Source organism: Rutidosis leptorrhynchoides, chromosome 4 (assembly GCF_046630445.1).
Source record: "Rutidosis leptorrhynchoides isolate AG116_Rl617_1_P2 chromosome 4, CSIRO_AGI_Rlap_v1, whole genome shotgun sequence".
Classification (NCBI taxonomy): domain Eukaryota; kingdom Viridiplantae; phylum Streptophyta; class Magnoliopsida; order Asterales; family Asteraceae; genus Rutidosis; species Rutidosis leptorrhynchoides.
Window position 1 is genome coordinate 133714534 of NC_092336.1, and position 22233 is coordinate 133736766.

General features: G+C 31.4%; 1 protein-coding gene across 1 annotated transcript; it reads right to left on the minus strand.

The window, feature by feature from the left end:
* Window positions 1–6788: 6788 nt before the first annotated feature.
* On the minus strand, window positions 6789–12139 carry LOC139840174 (exocyst complex component SEC15A-like). Its single transcript, XM_071830403.1, has 4 exons — window positions 12026–12139; window positions 8254–11157; window positions 8054–8146; window positions 6789–7129 (listed from the first exon to the last, which is right to left on the minus strand). The coding sequence occupies exon 2, from the start codon at window positions 11107–11109 to the stop codon at window positions 8746–8748; it is 2364 nt and encodes a 787-aa protein (XP_071686504.1). The 5' UTR covers window positions 11110–11157; window positions 12026–12139; the 3' UTR covers window positions 6789–7129; window positions 8054–8146; window positions 8254–8745.
* Between the last annotated feature and the right edge of the window lie 10094 nt (window positions 12140–22233).

Below are 22233 nucleotides of genomic sequence, written 5' to 3' on the forward strand. Positions count from 1 at the left end.
AAATGCATACAAATTAATTCTTTTCACTACATTTCTCTATTTCTTTCCTTCCTATAGAAAAACTCGAAAATGATTTTTTTGTTATTTTTCGTTTTTTTTACACTACAACTAATATTGTAGAACGAGTCGTGAAAGTGACTGGTCTTGGATTTGCTAGATCCGGTTGGCAATAAAAGCTTACATCCACCCAAAAATATGTGCAAAAAATGAAATAGATGACTTCCATGCTTACGCAAATTTGCATAAAGACAATATATACCCAATCACAAAACATTTTTACTTTGAGCTATGTTTGTTTTTAAAGATATTTTTGTCCAAAAATCTGCATATCATGTTTGTTAAGAAGATGTGATTCAAAGGTCTGTATGGTGAATATTGAAGACTGTTTTTATGTTGTAAAAAATAACTTAATCATGTCTGCAATACTCGAAAGCACATTTCTATGTCTGCGAAAGTGCAGACAAAATAAGACATTATATTATCTTATGTCTACAGAAAAACAAACTGTCTGCAATAAAAACGTTAGTGAGCGCGTAAACATAAAACATAATAAAGTTTGCAGACCGAAACGACACCTTAATATATATATATATATATATATATATATATATATATATATATATATATATATATATATATATATATATATATATATATATATATATAAAGGAATATGCTAAAACTTATCAAACAAATTATGTTGTATTATGATTCAAGGATGGCAATCATGATTATATATAGCCATTATATAGCTAAATTATTATTATCATTATTATCAATATATATATATATATATATATATATATATATATATATATATATATAGGAGCAGTGGCGGATCTAGAAATGCAAGTTAGTGGTGTCACTGGTTAAAGTCTAATTATTATTATTGTTTTTTTTACGAGATGGCTTATATCAGGTGGTGGATTTGGGTGGGTGGGGGGGGGGGGGGGGGGGGGGGGTGGGGGGGTTGAGGCAAAAAATTTACTAAAATATTTTGACTACAAAAATTACACATAGAGTATGTTTGACTGAGTAGCTTATTCGAGTTTATGGGAGCTTATGAGAGTTTGAGCTTATGATTTTAATAAGCTCCAAGTCATAAGCTTTGTTTGGTAGACATAAAAAGCAGAGCTTATGAAAATCATAAGCTTTTAAAAAATAAGCTACTTGTAGTAGCTTATGAAAAAAAAGTAGAGCTTATGAACTGAAAAATAAGCTCCAGCTAGTTTACCAAACACTTATAAAAAATAATAAGCTCCAGCTACCAGCTTTAAAAATAAGCTCCAGCTCCAGCTCTAGGGTGTGTTTGGATGAAACTAGCTGGAGCTGGAGCTTATAGCTGAAGCTGGAGCTTATGGGCTAGAGCTGGAGCTGGAGCTTATGGTAGCTGGAGCTTATTATTTGTTATAAGTGTTTGGTAAACTAGCTGGAGTTTATTTTTCAGTTCATAAGCTCTACTTTTTTTCATAAGCTACTAGAAATAGTTTATTTTTTCAGAGCTTATAATTTTCATAAGCTCTACTTTTTATGTCTACCAAACAAAGCTTATTACTTAGAGCTTATTAAAATCATAAGCTCAAGCTCCCATAAGACCAATTTTAATGCAGCGTCAGAGGGGTCCCGTCAGACATGTTGGCGACGGGTGACGCCCCCTGACGCCCCTAGTGGGGCGTCACCGGTGACGCGAACGGGGCGTTAGTCAACTTTCTCACGGAAAAAAAGGCGTCAGGGTTTCTGATTGGTCCACGTATTTTAATGATTTTAATTTTGTTTTTGTTTTTATTTATTTATTTAAATTATTTATATTCTTTTCTATATAAACACATCAAAACCCATCATTTTTAACCCATCAAACTCAATATTTTCTCTCATTTTAACACTTTCATTCAATTTTTTTTTTTTTGTTTTTGTTTTTTTATTTATTTCAATTATTTATTTTCTTTTATATATAACCCATCAAAACCTATCATTTTTAACACATCAAACTCAATTTTTTCTCTCAGTTTAACACTTTCATTCAAATGATTTTTGTTTTGTTTTGTTTTGTTTTTTTATTTGAATTATTTATATTCTTTTTTATATAAACCCATCAAAACCTATCATTTTTAACACATCAAACTCAATAATTTATGTAAAGGTTGAATTTTATGTAATGGTTAAAATTTATGTAATGGTTAATTTTTATATGTTTTTAATTATATGTAATATAATTTGTATGCATAATAAAATAAAAAAGAAAAGGAAAAAATAAAACCGGTGGAACCTATTTGACACTAGAGGGACGTCAAGGTTATTTTGGTGTCAAATGGTGACACTGCCACGTCACAGGCAGATTGTACTTTTTGGCCAAAAAGTGGACAATCTGCCTGTGACGTCACAGGCAGAGTTATTCATGGTCTAAGCTCTCATAAGCTCCCATAAGCTCTTGCACCAAACACACTCAAACACACCCATAATAACTTTAACATGATAGTAAAATCATCTATAGTCAATAAGAATAAGAACAAACATATATTAAAGTATTTTTCTAGCGACAATACTAAGAGATGACGTTAACAACTCTAACTTTTATTTTATCATTTTTTTTTACCAAAGAACAAATACTACGGTACATGAGTAATAATCAATTATACTCCGTAAGTATTACGTTTGTTGTAAAGTAAAATAAAAATAAAAGTATTGGTTTAAAATAAAAATTCAAATGAGTAGTGGAATCATGGATATGCATAGAGTACAGGTAGAGAGTAATTGTATCGAGAATCGAGAATAGAAAGATAAATAAAGATAAAAATAAGCATTTAGTATAAAGTAGTGGGGTCTACCACCCCCTCTCTCATCTTTCTCATTATATTCTCATCTCCTCTATCCCATAACCTGCAACTTTTTCATCTTTCAAATTCCTCCATTAAAATACATACAAATTAATACGGAGTATTAAACTCTTGTGGGCAACTGACTTAAGTTTTTCAATGTGTCACTTATAAAAATGTACACTATCCACTTGTGTCACTAGTTAAAACTCCCAAAAATTTTCTATTAGATCGCATGTTTCACTGGTAGCACGTGCTACCAGTTCGGGCCATATAGATCCGCCCCTGTATAGGAGCATGATCAATAGGGAAGTAACCAATCGGGAGGATGTAGGGGAAACAAAAAAAAAAAAAATTTTGTTTTTTTGGAATTTTTTTCAGCATCAAGCTCAAACGAAAATATGAACATTTAAAAAAGACACTTCGTGATGAATGTTATTATTTAGACGGAAAAACGATCGACAAAAATAACATTCAAGATAATATTGATCGTGAAGAATGTTAACGTTTTTTTTTTATGTTTTGTGAAATATTTTTTGTCAAAATTTAGCCCGATTTAGAGTTTATGGACTAAACCCAAAACCTTAAACTCTAAATCGGGCTAAATTTTACTTCACAAAACATGAAAAAAAAAAAAAACAAAACAAAACAAAAACGTTAACATTCTTCACGATCAATATTATCTTAAATGTTATTTTTGTCGATCGTTTTCCCGCCTAAATAATAACATTCATCACGAAGTGTCTTTTTCAAATGTTCATATTTTCGTGTGATCTTGATGCCTGAAAAAAAAATTCCAAAAAAAATGAAAAGAATTTTTTTTTGCTTTCCCCCGATTAGTTACTTCCCCATTGATACTGCCCATATATATATGGGCAGGTTCAAACGAGAACCAATAAAAATGTGAGAACTGCGAGAACTATTTAATTTAATAGTTTTTATGCTTTTAAATACAACCAATGACATGCAAATGTTAATTAATGCACATATCATAAACAAACATATGTTCATTAGCTTAAATTACATGTTGAATTGTTAATTATATGAAACTTTTCACATGTTCGGAAACAAATATGTACATGTGAACGAGAAACTATATATTTAATTATATAGGTAAAATATAAGTGTTTTTCAACTATTTAATGTTCATTCATACCCTTCATCAAGATTTATGTGCGATTCAATCTATTTAATGTGAAAATCTTTATATATATATATATATATATATATATATATATATATACTCTCCGTCCTATCTAAAGTGTCTACCTTACTATTTTAGGACGTCCCATTTGAAGTGTCCACTTTGTTTTTTGACTAATCAGAAGAGGTTATTCTGGAGAGAGAAAGCTTCTGATTGGTGGAGAATAAAGTAAGTGAGATTTCCTAAAACTGTGTGCAAAAAGTAAGTGGACACTTGTAGTGGGACGGAGGGAGTATATATATATATATATATATATATATATATATATATATATATATATATATATATAGGCAGGATCAATGGGGAAGTAACCAATCGGGATGAAGCGGGGGGAAGCAAAAAAAAAAAATTCGTTTTTTTGAAAAAAAAATTTCCGACATCAAGATCACACGAAAATATGAACATTTAGAAGAGACACTTCGTGATGAATGTTATTATTTAGGCGGGAAAACGATCGACAAAAATAACATTCAAGATAATATTGTTCGTGAAGAATATGAACGTTTTTTTTTTCCATGTTTTGTGAAGTAAAATTTAGCCCGATTTAGAGTTTAGGGTTTAGGGTTTAGGGTTTGGTGTTTTGAGTTTATTCCATAAACCCAAAACACCAAACCCTAAACCCTAAACTCTAAACCGTTCGTGTTAAAAACTCAATCTAAATCCTAAATCTAAACCCTAAATCTAAACCCTAAACCCTAAATTTCTAAACCCTAATATCTAAACCCCATAAACCCTAATATCTAAACCCTAATATCTAAACCCCAATAGCTAAAACCTCAACATACGCTCGAAAAACACGATAATTGTTATATATTACTTCTTCGAGCGTTTTTCCACCAAAATAAAAACATTTATCACAAAGTGTCTCTACTAAATGTTCATATTTTCATCTCATCTATAATGTTCGTGAACAAAGTTTTTTCAAAAAACGAAGAAAAAAAAAGTTTTTGCTTCCCCCCGATTGGTTACTTCCCTATTGATCCTACCACTATATATATATATATATATATATATATATATATATATATATATATATATATATATATATATATATATATATATATATACTTACACTAAAACATTTATATACATTAACATTACTAAAAAGAAACGTTGAAAATAACCCTTGGAAGATAAATAAATTTCAATAGTGGTAGAAACACTACTTTCAAAATAACTTTCAATAAGTATGAACTCAACTGAATTTATGTTTTATAAAAACCCAAAATACTTTATATTTTAAATTGACAATTTTACGTAATATTCTTATCTTACATTTTCGGGAGGATATTTGTTAATATTTCAATTTATGGCAGACATTTTTTGAAGCGGTAAATATATTATAAATTCCGGGGATAAGGCTATGGTGCGCGAGCAGGACCGAAAATGGTTTGTCGGGTATGAAGGCCGTGAACCAGGTGTCGCTCTATTTGTCTATCACTCAGCAGTCGGTGTTTTTCGTTCAATTAAATTATTAAATTAATGGTTTCACACATGAATACATGATCGTAAATCGTTCTTAACGTTTCAAAATTAATCATAAATTTTTACACTGCAGTGATTTTATAGTATCATCTCGATCGATGACTTTCTAAATTCTTGGCACGAGAGCCTTGGGTTAAATGATTTCGACCATAAGAACATAAAACATTTCATGGATTCAAGTTCTTGGTGGACATTATTTATATATTCGTGTAAGAAATATGTTGGGTATGTACGTTTGCCTTTTCAAGAAAAGAAAAATGCAAGGCTTACTAACGTGAATCATTTTTTATTGATTGCGCGAGCTAGCCAGCAAGCCAGCAAAGCCCCCAACGCTTAATCGCTTCATTTAGGTTAACGAAATATATGGGGATGACGAAGAAATTAAATTATAGTACGAAGCAATTAAACTATAAGGTGACAGGGTAATGGAATACCACCATGTCATAAAAAAATAAAAATGTCACCGCGTGATAAAAGTAGAGTTGATGTATTCACAAATATGTCACCGTGTCAAAACTTTGATTTATTTACGAAAATGCTACCATTGTTTTCATAATTGTATGATGACTATCATACCTCTCCACACTTCTGTCTATTGATTTGATCTTGTGACCACCCCTCACTTCCCACCCCCCCACCCCCCCCCCCCCACACCCACCCACCCACCCACCCACCCACCCACCCCCCCCCCCCCCCCAATCCCCACCCCAACACAGCCTTATCCCCTGATTGCCTAGAAGCAAACACTCTTAAAAGAGTACGTTATAGATGACCGATGAAGCTCTCTTGCACCAAAATTGAACTGGGCTAAGCGATATGTCAAAGATGTGAGATACATCGATCAAGGAGCGTTCCAAATTAGAGTGAAGCCATGTACGGCTAATTTGACCGTAATCACCAAATTTATCGAGAAAGATTTTTTTTTTTTTTTGTAAAGAGGTTGATAACGTTTTTTTAGCCAAAAAAAACTTAGTTTCTATGTTCGTCTTTTCATCTATCGATGAAAAGACTTGGTTTTAACGTTATCGTTTTTAGCTAAAATAAATAAACGTGGTTGGCGGGTGAATTGATAGAATTTCAATAAGTTATAATAGGCATTGCTCTTAATTTGGAATAAGTTGTATTAATGAGTGATGGTTTGGGGATACAAGAAACGAGTTCTGTAAAAGTAACATGAAAAATTGCTAATATACCATTTGGCTAAGAAAAGACAACTCGGATGAAGGCATAATAAAGACGAATCAAACTAAAGATACTAAGCATAATAGTCATTTTTTCATCAAGATAATTGCAATTTGATTTAAGTTATTGATAACAAAGGCTCGCTCGGAAAGACTGCCATACCTAGTAGGCTAGTAGTCACCAGACACTATAGTAGTTCGTCCGACTACTTTTGCTATAAACGTTAATCTGCATCTATATTTGAATGTGAATGAATCTACTAACATGTGAAAATTCTTATAGTTCAAAAACTTTTTGTAATTGTACCTTTTTGTCATTCTCGTTTTAACTTCTAAAATATATATTATTAATATATAATATATGGATTCTTCCAATGTTTACAGTTTGAACGTAGCATCCTTCACCGTCATCTCTAGATTCACGAACATCGATGTATCTCCAAAATCTGCAAGAGTTTTCGATAACGTGATACAAAAATTTAATAACTTTCAACACTTATTACAAGCAGAGAGAGGATGAGAGATTGTCCATTCAAGTATACAAGTTAATAATAGTATCATTACAAGCAGTGTTGTAAAAGTCGTCCGACTTGACCGACGTGTCGGCCGATGCGTCGTTTTTTTGGGTTCTCCGTCCCGTTTTTTCTAAAAACGACTCAAAAGACGGTCAAAGCTAAAAGTTCGGTCAAAGTCTGTCAAAGACGGTCAAAGTTGGTCAAGAACGGTCAAAATTAATCAAATTTTCGTCAAGATCTGATATGTTTTAAAAATTAGGGTTTGTTTTTATTTTTTGGGCCACTCTTTTCTCTGTGTCCTTACTGATTATGTACTCGGTAACATTAATTAAGTTTGAAGTTCGATTGTTTTTAAATTTAAGTTCTTATTTAAGAAATTTATGGCACATAATCAACTATTTTTTATATATATAAATATATATTTAAGAAATTATTAATAAAGTCAACGTTGGTCAACGACCGATGCGTCACCGACGCGTCACCGACTCGGCCGACGCGTCCTTTTTAGGTCTAGACCGATGCGTCCCCGACTCGTGACTTTTATAACCTTGATTACAAGTAATTAGGTTAGCTTAGAATGAAACACGGATAGCTAGAAAAGTTCTACATTATAATTTCGGGTGCTAGCGACAGCCTATCGAAGGCTTATCTACCTATTTCAGTTACTCTTTATTTCCTAGCATACACATCATCAGTGTAATCGTAGGAATACGATTTCTATAACAAAAAAAAAAGTTGTTTAATCTTAAAAGAGATGATTGCTTCGACCAAAAAATGGGAAACCTTTGCATCCACCGTAGAACATATCAATGAATGAAATTCTATAAACATGTTCTGGAATAGAAAGAGTAATACCTTGTAATCTAGAATCAGCAGTATTTGAATCCGATCACAAATACCGCAGAAAGTCAATCCGAAACTTACCTGCACAGAATAGTAGTCAAACGCCTGCAACATCACAGATAAACTGATTTAACATATATATTAACAGAGATACGAGAAAAAACGCGTGTATACAGAGGGCTTTCGGATGGCAAAATGAAACATAAACGTACCAAATTTATAGGTCTTGCCTGCAAGTGTCATGTCACCATTAGAGCTAGGAATATAACTATCATTCTTATAAAAGAATGCACAACTATCATTCTTCAGGCTACCTGAAGAAAGGAGTATCTTTACTCAGATTACTCAGAAGTACGCGGCCTAACTGGGTTATCCAGTGAGCGTTTTCGACCCTTTTATCTGGCCAGCCCGAAATATGCCCTATTGAAGTTCGAACCTAAGACCTGTGAGGATATCAGAACCCAACCACTAGACTATATTGGGATGGTTAAGAGAATGCACAACTAAACATGGTAATCTTATAGGCTTCATCATTATAACTGAAACAAAGACCAATATATGATACTGTTTCATGAATAATATATGAGGAACTAGATAACTTATGTAAGCTATCAGCCACAAAAATTGGCTTAAAATAGATGAAACAAGAAAATACAAAAGATCGAAATTGGCTTATTATACTCAGCAAAACTTTGATATAATTCTTAATTAAACTCCTTCAATCGTCTCTTTAAAACGTCCATTGACTTCTTACGATTACTCTGCTTTCCACCTCTGTTCGAAAGGCTCCCGAATATTCCATCAGGTGAATCTTTATATTTCTCGCATATAATTCCAATTTTTTTGTAATCCAACGTGTTGTAATTCTTCATACGTATAACAGGATTCATGAAATTTTCAGGCTGACTACTCAATAAAAGATTAACCAATTGTCTTATTTCTAGCAAACAGCCTCTGAAACTTCCTTCTTTATATATTTCGCTTAATCCAGTACCATGAAACTTGTCGTCTGCAAACTGTTCTAAAGTTTTAATGTCGTCGTTTATACCCATTACTGCATTTGCAGTGAACCGTTTTAACGTATCACTTAAAAGAGTGTTCATAAACGAGTTATTAACATGCTCAAGGGCTCCATTACCGATTTTATACATGACGTCAAGAGGTAAAATCTGCTGAGCAGTTGATAAAAGAGTGTCGAGATAAACAACAACCTCATTCATGTAATCACTTTTATGTTGCGCCACATCATCTATGATCCAATTCACGTTCTCGTTAAGTGCCAGATACTCGGTCAACTTACAATCGACCAAATCCAAAAGAGCGAGATACGATTCGTCCCGTGAAGTCTTGAGAACCGTTTTAGCCATTAGAGTAGTCCCGGGCCTTGCAACCATTCGAGTGGGGACCCCACATTGTTTCGATGCGGTTTGAAGGAAATAATCACACGCGCGTTCTAAAAACGCTATATTCGCAGAAATTTGCATTGCTTGAGATACACCCGTGTTCCCGTTTTTAATAGTGCTAAGTAAAACTTCATTTAAAACATCAATCAACAACTTGTCGAGATACTTTCGTGCGAAGTCAAAGAAGTTTGTTTGACCCCCGTACGACAAGTAATTAACCGAATCCTTAATAAACGACCTAACTATTCGACAACAATCGGGGACCATTGATGAAAAAGGCGCAACGTACGGGAAAGCAGGTACTAAATCCGAGGTTTGAAGATGAAAACAGACAACGTTTGACTGGTATTCAGACTCTTTCATAACCATTTGCTGACAGCTGTCATTAACGATGGCGTCTTTGATTTGAACTCGACATTCTGTTAAAAGAAGTTCATGATATTTGTCACGACTATTGGTCAAAGCTTCAAGAATCGGGCCCACATCATACCCATATTGTCTCAGGGTCGACCCAAGAAGCGTCACATAGTCTTTCACAAGAAGCAGATGACTCGCGTTATCCATTTGAGAAAATTGACTTTCCAAAGTCAACGTCATCTTATTTACAGCTGTTTCCCACATTGACTCAACCTGATTAGCCGATAATAAGTCGCCAGCTGTCCTAAGAACCCGATCCTCAACAATAAAGTAGCCAGCGATCTGTGCCAAGTAAGTCTGATGCGATCCAAGAAAATGTTGAACCGAAACCTGCAGGTCTGAACTCAGTTGCAACATACGGTTTTTATAGTAATATTCCCGAAACTTATCACCTAATCCAAGACATATATGGATATAGTACGCGCGATAAAGAGGCATAAGATTAATTTGTAAAACAGAACTTTCGTCAATATCTTCAACGTCTAACGAATAAGTAAAATCCCCGAGACCTAATGAACTTTCTTCTTCAGCTTTTTTCTGACGTGCAAGCATATCTTCGTTTTTCTGACGAGCAGACGACGCAAATCCGATTGCTTTCTGCCCGATATGTTTCGATGTGCTCCGTATTTGAACCAGCCATTCGTTAATTTCACCACAAACTTTTTTTTCGATATGCGTTTTTATTACCGGGACTTTCTTCTCCACTAGATTTTTAAGCGTCTTAACAGGAATACTCTTCATATAACTTTCCTCTATCAGATCAATAGCTTTTAACGCAGGGTAAAACTGACCTTCCGATACATGTTTGTTACACTTTATACAAAGATCCAACACTTTAACACATATCATCGACATTTTAACCGCTTCAGTAACATTTTTCTTAATAGAATATGATTCAAGCAGATCTTCGAGTCTTAAAAGTAATTCGCTCCCTATTTCTTGTAACCTAAAATTATCACTCGCAAGCTCACCTTTCAACTCTTCGGCATCAACAAGAACACCACGAAGCTCATCGACTGCAACAATAAATTCTTCGTAGTGGAGTTTGCAGAGCTCCTCGATCTCAACTTCCTTCTTCTTCACAACGTATTTGAGCTGGTGAACGAGAGCTTCGGGTTTCCCCATTTCAAATGAATGCCTTACCATAGGAGCTAAATCATCACCATTGCCTATTAAAGTCATAAGTATTGAATCTTCAACTGTGTCCCCATTTTCTTTAACATTTCTTGAGCTCATTTTTGGATTCATCTTTACACTCAAAAACTGCAATATATAAACCTACTGAAATTATAGGACCTGGATAAAACAGATATTACAAATTAGCTACAGAAAAATCAGTCCTAACAATGAAATAATAATTTCTTCAATATCCAAATCAAAAGTAGGGTTGTAAATGAGCCGAGCTACTCGGAAGCTACTCTAGCTCGACTAACGAAAAAGCTCGATTCGAGCCGAGCATAAACGAGCTCACGCTTGAACATATTTTGAAGCTTGTTTAATAAACGAGGCCGAGCTCGAGCCTCATGTCTCGAGCTCGCGAGCCTAAACGAGCTTTTCATATATATACACTAAATTTTATTTTTTTAACAATATAATGTATATAATAATAATTACTACGGAGTATTATATAAATGATTGTTTAAATAATAATAATATAGTATTATATATAATTATAAGTGGATAAAAATTACCTAACAATAAATATAAAATTTGTTAATTAAATTAAATAATAGTCGTATAAAGAAAAACAAAATGATGTAACTAACGAGTCGAGCTCGAACCGAGCCAAGCTCGAGCTCTTTGAATTAAACGAGCCGAGCTCGAGCTTGGATCGTTTACACCTAAAAAGTAAACAACGAAGAGCAAAATTTGTTCCCAATTATAATCAATTAAATTAGAAACGTAAACAATCAATTAGGATTTAGGGATAAGTTGAGAAATAAAATGATGATACTACAATAACAGGTTGATTTATTATCCTACACTGTATAATCACACATTTTACAATATACATATAGTTAAAATTTGAATGACGGTAACAGATGTGAAATTTTATGAATTTAGTATAAAAAACCAAATGCGGATGAATTAACGATTACTGGTAAATCATAAACGGAAAACTGTAATAAAGTGAGCGAATTTGATCGAGAATGAGATTACTTACAGCGAATCCTTGCGTTATTTATGATTAAAATTCGAATTTGTTCGATTAGAAGATGTGATGTGATAAAAAGAACCCTAGAAACAGACGATGATCACAATATTGGGGATTAAAAATGGCCGCTGTGTTTGAACAGCTTCATCACGTGTATTTGATTGTTTTTGGTGTTTTTACTGTTTTTAGGGCAAACTACAAAATATACTCTGTTGTTTGGGTATTTTAATTCATTAATTAATCAATAATTACAAATAATAAATTCTTACCTTACATTTTTTTTTTTTTTTTTTTTTTTGTAACGGGTGTATCATTTATTTCAACGACACTCATCATTTGCATACACAAGCGTTCGGGAGAAAACTCGAGTCGCATTACAGGAAACCGATCATTTAACCATCTCGAGTGGTAGGCGGACTGGGTTTGAATCCTGAATGGATCCGGGGGAAACCCCCTATTATCAATCTGGATATCAATATTTTATGCAGATTAATTAATAGGATGGGCAGAGCGAGGCTCAAACTCATGACCTAACACTCAGTCCAAGCACACAAGAAAATAGATAATATCTTTGTTTATTCTTTTGAAAAAATAAATATAAAAATAGAAATTATGAATTAATAGTGAAAAAACATGTCATTACAAGATTTATATCATGAATGTACTTTTTATGTATATCTTAATCAAGTACCATATAACAATATAATTACTTAGATCATGTTGATCATGTTGCTATCAAAGATATAAACATATGATGGACAAATCGTCTTAAATTATTTACTCCCTACATTCCAAAATAATTGTCCCATTTAATTTATTTAATTTATAATTTATAAAAGGTATTTCTTTCAAAAACTTTGATATTTAATCGGATTGCCACCACTCTAAGTGAACTATAGTCCTTAACTTATTTATGTAATAGAATCTATGTGTACATACATTATATTAAGTACAGGATTACAGGATACAATTCTGGTAGTTTAGTGCATATGGGTCTGGATCACAAGTCAATATGTATATCAATGTGTAGTTATGCCATGTTATTTGATTAAAAAAAACAAACACATTTTTAGGATGCAGCTACTCAAAGAGAGCACTAGGCTCACATAATAGCAATTCCAATACAATTTTATTAATTAATCTGATAATAACTCTTGTGGAACTAGGCTTATATGCATGTATAGTTCCTGAGTTTATATTAAAGTTGAAATTAGTCACCTGCTGCATATGTGCAGCACTGCAGCCATACCAATTTGTCCATCCACCAACATGGGAACAAGTGCGTATTGCTAACACACTATCTGCGAATAACTGCCAACCAATTGTTCCGAGCCTTGGTTTGAGGTGAAACTTGAAGATGAAAAGCATGATAACATTGAAATAGTAGCATCATTGATACGTTTGACCAACAATGCAAACGCAGCAATTAAAGATAATGGTGCCCCAGAGAAGATTATCGCGTCTCTTGGCCCTTTTGTTACTGGAAATACTCTTGACATAGATGAAGAACTACTCAAAACGTCAATCGAACAGATAAGTGACGATATTATATCAGCTTATGAACCTATCCATTGATATTTTATAATTTTTCTTTTTATAACTTTGAAAGCTATTGTAGATTCCTTCTATGTATAACCTTTTTATCTCTGTAAATATGCAAGTATATCTTAATATCTGTATTTAACCATGATTTTTTGTTGTATAAACATTAATTTTATTTGTAGTTTCATAATAGAGCTATTGTAGATTTTTTCGATGTGTAACCTTTGATGACTTTTGACCTTTTTAATATGTTTCTATTTTCTAGAATTTTTTTAGTTCAACACATGTCTCATCAAAGATTTAACAGAACCCAAACCGACCCATTCATGATATGGGTCGAAATTGCCACTTCAATCTAAAATATCCCACCACTTCTTGTCAAAATAACATGGCTTCTGCTTCTTTCGAAGTTACCAGAATTGAGATCACAACCATCAAAATCACTAGCTTTATCTTCATCAATTCTTCCCATAGCCACACTTCGACTATGTTGCACAACTGTCGCCTGAACCTTACTCGGTGCAGACTTTTGTTGACTTAGAAAGTGTCAAAATAACATTTTCATAAAAAAATCTTAAATAAACTCCACTCAAATATTCAACGGGTCATATATTCTCGTTCGCAGCGAGTTAAATTTTCCCGACACCATCGTTAAACTCGAAATAATTTTACGAACACAATGTCACTAACTATACGCAAAACGGACACTTTTTAAAAAACGCTAAATATTTGAGGTACTTTTCGTACACGTTGATTTTTCACTCGCAGCCTCCGTAGCTATTTTCATCTATTAACAACAAACACATATGGGTCTTATTATTATTTTTTAATTATTTAGTGATTTTTTGGATATATCTCAGTAAATCTTCTACTCTTAAATCATATGAAGTGTTAATATAAGATAACGACTTAATTGCATTAAATTTTTAAAGGTCAACAATTCCATAGCGAAATACGGAGATGCACATATATTGTTAATTTAAAATAACATTTAAATCTTTGACGGATTATACCTTTTAGTTCGACTCGAGTTGCGCTTCAACGACATGATCGTTAGCCACGAAATAATTTTACAAACTAAACACAATAAAATACATTGAAAATCGAACCCCCGGCGCGAAGCGAGGGATCGAAAACTAGTTTGTAACATATAAAAATAAGTTGTTAAGAAACTTTTTCGAAGTGTAGCTTTTTTTCTAGACGAAAAACGAGAATTTAAATTAAACAAGATCCAAGTGAAGATGCGTTACAAATAGCTCGCGCTCAATAGCGTCTGAATGAAAGATCCAACAATCTTTTGAAACAACCACTAAGGGCATTTGGGTCTTTTCACTTGGGGTCGTTTGAGCCGCTAAAACTGATCCATTGATCATTCTTATCCTCATTTCACCCACACAAACACTCTCTTCAAACCCTAGTGAGAGAAACTCATTTCTAGTGAGAGAGAGCTTGATTTGGAGAAGTAGGAGTTGGATTCTATCTAAAGTCCAAGTGTTAAAGTTGTTCATCTAGTTCACGGCTACATTGTGGTAGTATTGGTAAGTTCTAACTATGAATTTTATTATTTGATTTGATATTCAAAGTTAGGGTTTGAACTTGATTTGTTGAGAAGCCCATTTAAACTCATGAAGTGAGTTTATTAAACTCATGAAGTGAGTTTATTGATGCTAGTAATCGGGTTTTATATTGTTATTGGTGGATTTTGGGTTGGTTGATGTTTTGGCCATGTTTAAGACTTGCCATTTGGGTTTAATCACTCGGTTTAGTGATTATGAAAGTATTGAAACCCATTTGGGTGTATTTGATTGACTAATTTTGAAATGGGTCAAAATTAGGGTTTATGTGTCAAATTGGGTAAGGTAAGTGTTTAACACTTATGATTTGGTTTAATTGGTGTATTAGGACCATTTTCACTTGTGTTAGTAATTATTGGTTAGTTTGGGCACGATTTGTGCTTGGAAGTGCAATTTGGTCGGAATTGCACTAAGTGTCAATTTGGGTTGGTTTATAATCCACCCTAATTGTGTTATTTGTTATGTGATAATGGAATAGGTACTTTCTATTGACGTGTTGCGGATTATTCGGTTGCATTCATCAAGGCGATAAGGTGAGTGTAAATATATTATATGCGTATGTATGCATAGGATGGGTGCGGGTGGGGTAGAGTGATCCTTGGGCATTCGGGTTCACTTTTCATGTGTATGCGATGATGGACTCTATGAGTTTTGGGTCCTTATGGCACGTTTGTGCGTTTGGGTTACCACCAGTGGGTAGTGAATCTTGGGCGATACGGATTCACGTTGACAAGCAGGTCAACCCCGTTGTTGTTGTTGAGGTGAGTTGATAGTGATTCGCGTGTAGTTTCGGCTTCACTAGTGAATCGCGTGTGGTTTCGAATTCACGATGTCGCGTGTGGTTTCGGACATTCCCATTGTTGTTGACTTAGGGTAGTGAATCGCCTGTAGTTTCGGATTCACTGGGGCGCGTGTAGTTTCGGCCAACCCTATTGTCGTTGAGGTGAAGGTGGTGAACCACGTGTGGTTTCGGATTCACTGGGGAGCGTGTAGTTTCGGCCAACCCTATTGTCGTTGAGGTGAAAGTGGTGAATCACGTGTGGTTTCGATTCACTGGGCGCGTGTGGTTTCGGCCGACCTTCATGAGTTTGAGGTTAAGGGGTTAACCTTGGGATTTTTGGGTAGACGCATATATATATATATATATATATATATATATATATATATATATATATATATATATATATATATATATATATATATATATATATATATATATATATATATATATATATATATATCGATGTGTTGTAGCTAATCTTGCGGATTTGGCTTGGTGGTACGTTATGTATAGCTTTGCTTAGTTATACTTGGATTGCGGTATGTGCAGTGTTTACTATTTGTGAAATGCCCCGTCCTAATTCATCCGGATGAAGTCCATCTCGATTATAAACGATTCACAATAGTTGGTTACATCGCGAGGTACTTGACCTCTAAATGATACATTTTACAAACATTGCATTCGTTTTAAAAGACAAACTTTCATTTCATTGAAAGTTGACGACATGCATACCATTTCATAATACATCCAACTATAATTGACTTAATAATGATCTTGATGAACTCGATGACTCGAATGCAACGTCTTTTGAAATATGTCATGAATGACTCCAAGTAATATCTCTAAATGAGCAAATGCACAGCGGAAGATTTCTTTCATACCTGAGAATAAACATGCTTTCAAGTGTCAACCAAAAGGTTGGTGAGTTCATTAGTTTAACATAAATAATCATTTCCATCATTTTAATAGACCACAAGATTTCCATTTCTCATAAATATACGTCCCATGCATAGAGACAAAAATAATCATTCATATGGTGAACACCTGGTAACCAACATTAACAAGATGCATATAAGAATATCCCCTATCATTCCGGGAAACCCTTCGGACATGATATAAAACAAAATCGAAGTACTAAAGCATCCAGTACGTTGGATGGGGTTCGTCAGGCCCATAGATCTATCTTTAGGATTCGCGTCAATTAGGGTATCTGTTCCCTAATTCTTAGATTACCAGACTTAATAAAAAGGGGCATATTCGATTTCGATAATTCAACCATAGAATGTAGTTTTAAGTACTTGGGTCTATTTCGTCAAACATTTATAAAAGTTGCGCATGTATTCCCAGTCCCAAAAATATATATATTGCAAAAACATTTAAAAAGGGAGCAAATGAAACTCACCTAATGTATTTTGTAGTAAAAATACATATGATAAAACTGAACAATGCAGGGTTGGCCTCGGATTCACGAACCTATATCATTTATATATTTATTAATATTAATATACATAGTTGTAATCGAGTGATATATATAAATTTATTAGTTATATACTTTTTATATTAATAATATATATGTTTCATATATTTATTTTGTTATATTAAATATTACTTTTTATTATGTTATATATATTAAATGTATTTTTATATATGTATATATCATTTATTTGTTAAAAATAGTAATCTTAGTAATACTGCGATAAAAATGATAATAATCATAAGACTTAATATTAGTAAATAAGATATTATTGTTAATAATTATATTAATGATATTAATAATGATATTTATAATAATAAATGTAAAATATAAATTTTTCGATTAATGATACTTATCATAATGATTTTAGTAATTTCATATTAATAACACTCATTATAATATAAATATTCATACTTGTAATGGTAATAATAATAATACTGATGATGATACTTATAAGATAATCGTATTACTAATAATAATTATAATACTCGTAATAATACTAATAATAATGTTATCATTCATAAACTAATACAAATATTAATTTTAAATGATAGAAATATTAATGATAATAATAATAATTATAACCCTAGTAATGATATTAATACTATATTGATAATAATAATATTAATGATACTTTTAGTTTTAATGATAACTATAATAATGCTCATATTAATAATAACTATAAATTAACCATTTTTACTACTAGTGATACTAATTTTAGTAATAGTTCATTTAAGAGTGATACTCATAATAATAACTACGATAAGGTTAATAATAATACTTATATAAATTTTAATAATACTACTTACATTAATATTACTACTTATACTTATAATCACAAAATGATATTAATACTAATAATAATAATAATAATAATAATAGTCATATTAACAATACTAACAATATTAATAATACTAATACTTAATAAATACATAATAATAATAATAATAATAATAATAATAATAATAATAATAATAATAATAATAATAATAATAATAATAATAATAAGTACATTAATAATAATAATAACAATAACAATAATAAATAATAATAGAAGCAAAAATAATAATAATAAAAAAAAAATAAGAAGTATACCCTCTTTAAGGAGATTTTACAAAAAGATTGCTCCAAACCGGAATCGAATCCGAGACCTCTCGCTCACCAACACACTCCTAACACCATTCGGCCATTATGATTTTTCTGATTTAATTCAATAACAGTTTACATTTAACCCGTAATTAGTTCATCCCTATTATCCTTTTCTTCTTCACAGAATCATATCGGCCACAGCTCAACAATTAATAATAACGAGTACAAATTTGCATTTTTGGACTTTTAAACGGAATGAAATCACTCATATTGATCTTTGAATTAATTGAAAAGGAAAAGAAAAAAATATATATATATATATATATATATATGTATGCTTACTGCCGTCGCAACTTTGAAAAAAAATAAAGTTTCATTTTTGATTTTTAGACGTTTTCAGCTAGTAAGTCCAACATGAAAAAGATTGTAAATCCTTCCTATAAACTATCTCAAACCTCAATTGATCTTGAAACATAAACATGAACTCAAATTTAATCAAGAACAAATGTTTGACTTTTTAATTCAAAATCTTTGACTTGAAAATTCGTAATCGATACTATGAATTGAGGATTGAAATTCTGCAGATAGTTTTAGTAATTGAATTCTAACACGACTGTACTTACAGATTTTGAAATGCTACTCGAAATCGAAGCTTTTAAAAATCAAGTCAAGAACAGAGGTTGAGAGGTGTTCTTGCTTTTATATTTTAAAAAAATTAATCCATACAGTAGTTGTAAATTGATAAATGATTATGTGAGATTGTATCGTATCAATTATCATTAGAATCGCTTGTTTTATCCTACCATTTGATCGACAGGATTGAATCACCCAGTACACGAAAATAAATAAAAAAATAAAAAGTGAAAAAGATTGCCAACTACTTTTGTATATTACTGATATTGAATCTTTCTAGTACAGATTTTATGGACAAAATCCAAGATTACCTACATCTTGATTAAGATAGATATCAGATTACGTATTTAATTATTATTATTTTTATAAAAAAAATATTTATCTTCATATATATACCGTACATATTTATTTATTTAACTGCATACATGGTAACTATCTATATATATGTTTCTATTTGTATATTGTATTTGTATTTATATCCCAAAATTATATATCTCTTTTACTTATGTACATGTATTTACAATTTATAATTTATCTTGTTACTAAATATAATTATAGTAATGTTACTCTTAATATTATAAATAATAGTAATACAAATGATAGTAATTCCCCTAATACTTTATAGGTATAATAATAATAATTGTAATACAAATAATAACAATAATAATCATAATACTAACAATAATAATTTTTTTTTAATCATGATAATTTATACATATCAAATTCTATATATAATAATATTAATAATACAAATATTAACATTTATCATGAAAGTAAGGTTAGTAACCTAACTTTAATATTTTAACTTGTACTTAGTCTTTATTATTAATATGATATATTAACATATATGGAATATTTAATATTTATACATTTTACATATGTTATAATATACATACAACATTAATTATGTATAGATTCATATATATATAAATATTTATTTTAACAGCAACTTCATTATTTTATATACTCCTTTACCTATTCAATTCAATTGATTAAATTGTATTTTATTTTACATATTTAATTTAAGTTATGTTTCATTACTTCTAATTACTATACATTCTTATATTTACATATATGTACATATTTATTTACACACAAAGGTTCATGAATCGTCGGGAATAGTTAATGGTTAAATGCATTCATGAAAAATAGTTCAAAGTTTTTGAGATTCAGTTTAACAGACTTTGCTTATCGTGTCGGAAACATATAAAGATTAAGTTTAAATTTGGTCGGAAATTCCCGGGTCATCACAATTTGTGTTGGTGATACGTATTCATTTTATGCATATGTATGTATATAGTATGTTTATCCTCACTAAGCTTTATAGATTACCCTCTCGTTGATATTATTTTTATAGGTTCGCAAGGTGGCGGCTCGGGTAAGCGTGGGAACTAGTGGACTTTTTTAGGTCGCTTTAGAAGACGTGCTTTCGGATGGATTTAGGATTTGGTAGTTGATGTTAAAGCTAAGGGGTATAAAATACTATTAAATTTTATAACGAAATACTATTAAATATGATGCAATTTTACACAAGATATTTATTTATTTATAGAATGGATATACCTAAACCTCGCTACAACACTTATAGGCAGTGTACCTAATCGTACAGTAGTGTAGTTTTTAGTAAGTCCTGTTCGTTCCACAGGGAAATCTTTTAAACAAAGCTAAACGCTATATTAGTTTTAATTTACAAAAAATACAAATATATATAAGTAATATTATTATTAAAAAGGGGTTTTTTTACCTTTTAATGACCGATTTGTCGATTTTAAAACTTTAGTCGCAGTTAAAACCTAATGTAAAATATTAAAAATATAAAAGACTTAATTTAAGATGTAAAGTAAATAATGATAATGAAATTGTGATAAATAAAAGTGCGATGAAATAAAATTGCGATAATTAAAAAGTACGATAATTAAAAAGTGCGATAATTAAAAGTGCAATTAAATAAAATGTCAATAAATAAAATTGTGATAATTAAAAGTGCAATTAAATATGAAAATAAAGGAATTATGCTTATTTAAACTTCCGTAATCATGATGTTTGACGTGTTGATTTTAGTTTTATGTCCATGGGTTAATTGTCCTTTATCCTGGATTTTTTTAATATGTCCGTATGGTTTTTGTCCATAACAGTCCATCGGTCATAAATTTAAGGTGCGAGTGTCCTCGTCAAATTATCCTTATATCCGAAGTTAAATATTCCAACTAATTGGGGGCTTAAACTGTAACAAGGTTTTATTACTCTGTTTAATAATTACACCAGGATATCGACTGCGTGTAACCCAAGGTTTTAATACTTTGTTATCAATTATGCCAAGTGTCCTTGTACATAATTTCATCCCTGTTTTAATAATTCCATAGACTATTAATCCATTCCTGTGTCCGGTTAAATGAACGATTATTCGTACATATAAATACCCCGCCCATCGTGTCCGCTCGAGTGTATATGGTTATTTATAGGGACGTCCAATTGTAAATCTTCATATTAAAATTAACAAACTATCATTTAGTTAACCAAATATAAAGCCCATTAATAGCCCATAGTCTAATTTTCACAAGTGTCGTTCTTTTGTCCAAACCCCAATTATGGTACAAAGCCCAATTACCCAATTTTAGTATTTTTTTAGTCCAACATCATGATTACTTCGGCTTAAATAAGCATAATAATAATTTAGCTACGAGACATTAATGTAAAAAGGTTGAACATAACTTACAATGATTAAAAATAGCGTAGCGTTACACGGACAGAATTTCGACTTACACCCTTACAACATTCGCTAACATACCCTTATTATTAGAAATTAAAATTAAAATTAAAATTATAATATATATATATATATATATATATATATATATATATATATATATATATATATCGTATGTGAGATAGAGAGATGGATGGATATTTAAAACGATCAAAATGCGTTGCCTTTTATAGGCAAATTTGGATTTGAGTGCTCCGCGAGTCGCGGTCAATTTCCCCTTCTAACTCCGCGAGTCGCGGAGTTTGAATTTCCAGCTCACTCCAATTTGGATCTTAGCTTTGCCGACATAATATATATATATATATATATATAAATATAAAATATAAATAATTAATATAATTATTTATATATTATATT

Coding starts and splice junctions, on each gene's coding strand:
- LOC139840174 (XM_071830403.1), bottom strand. CDS start 11,109: ATGAATCCAAAAATGAGCTCAAGAAATGTTAAAGAAAATGGGGACACA.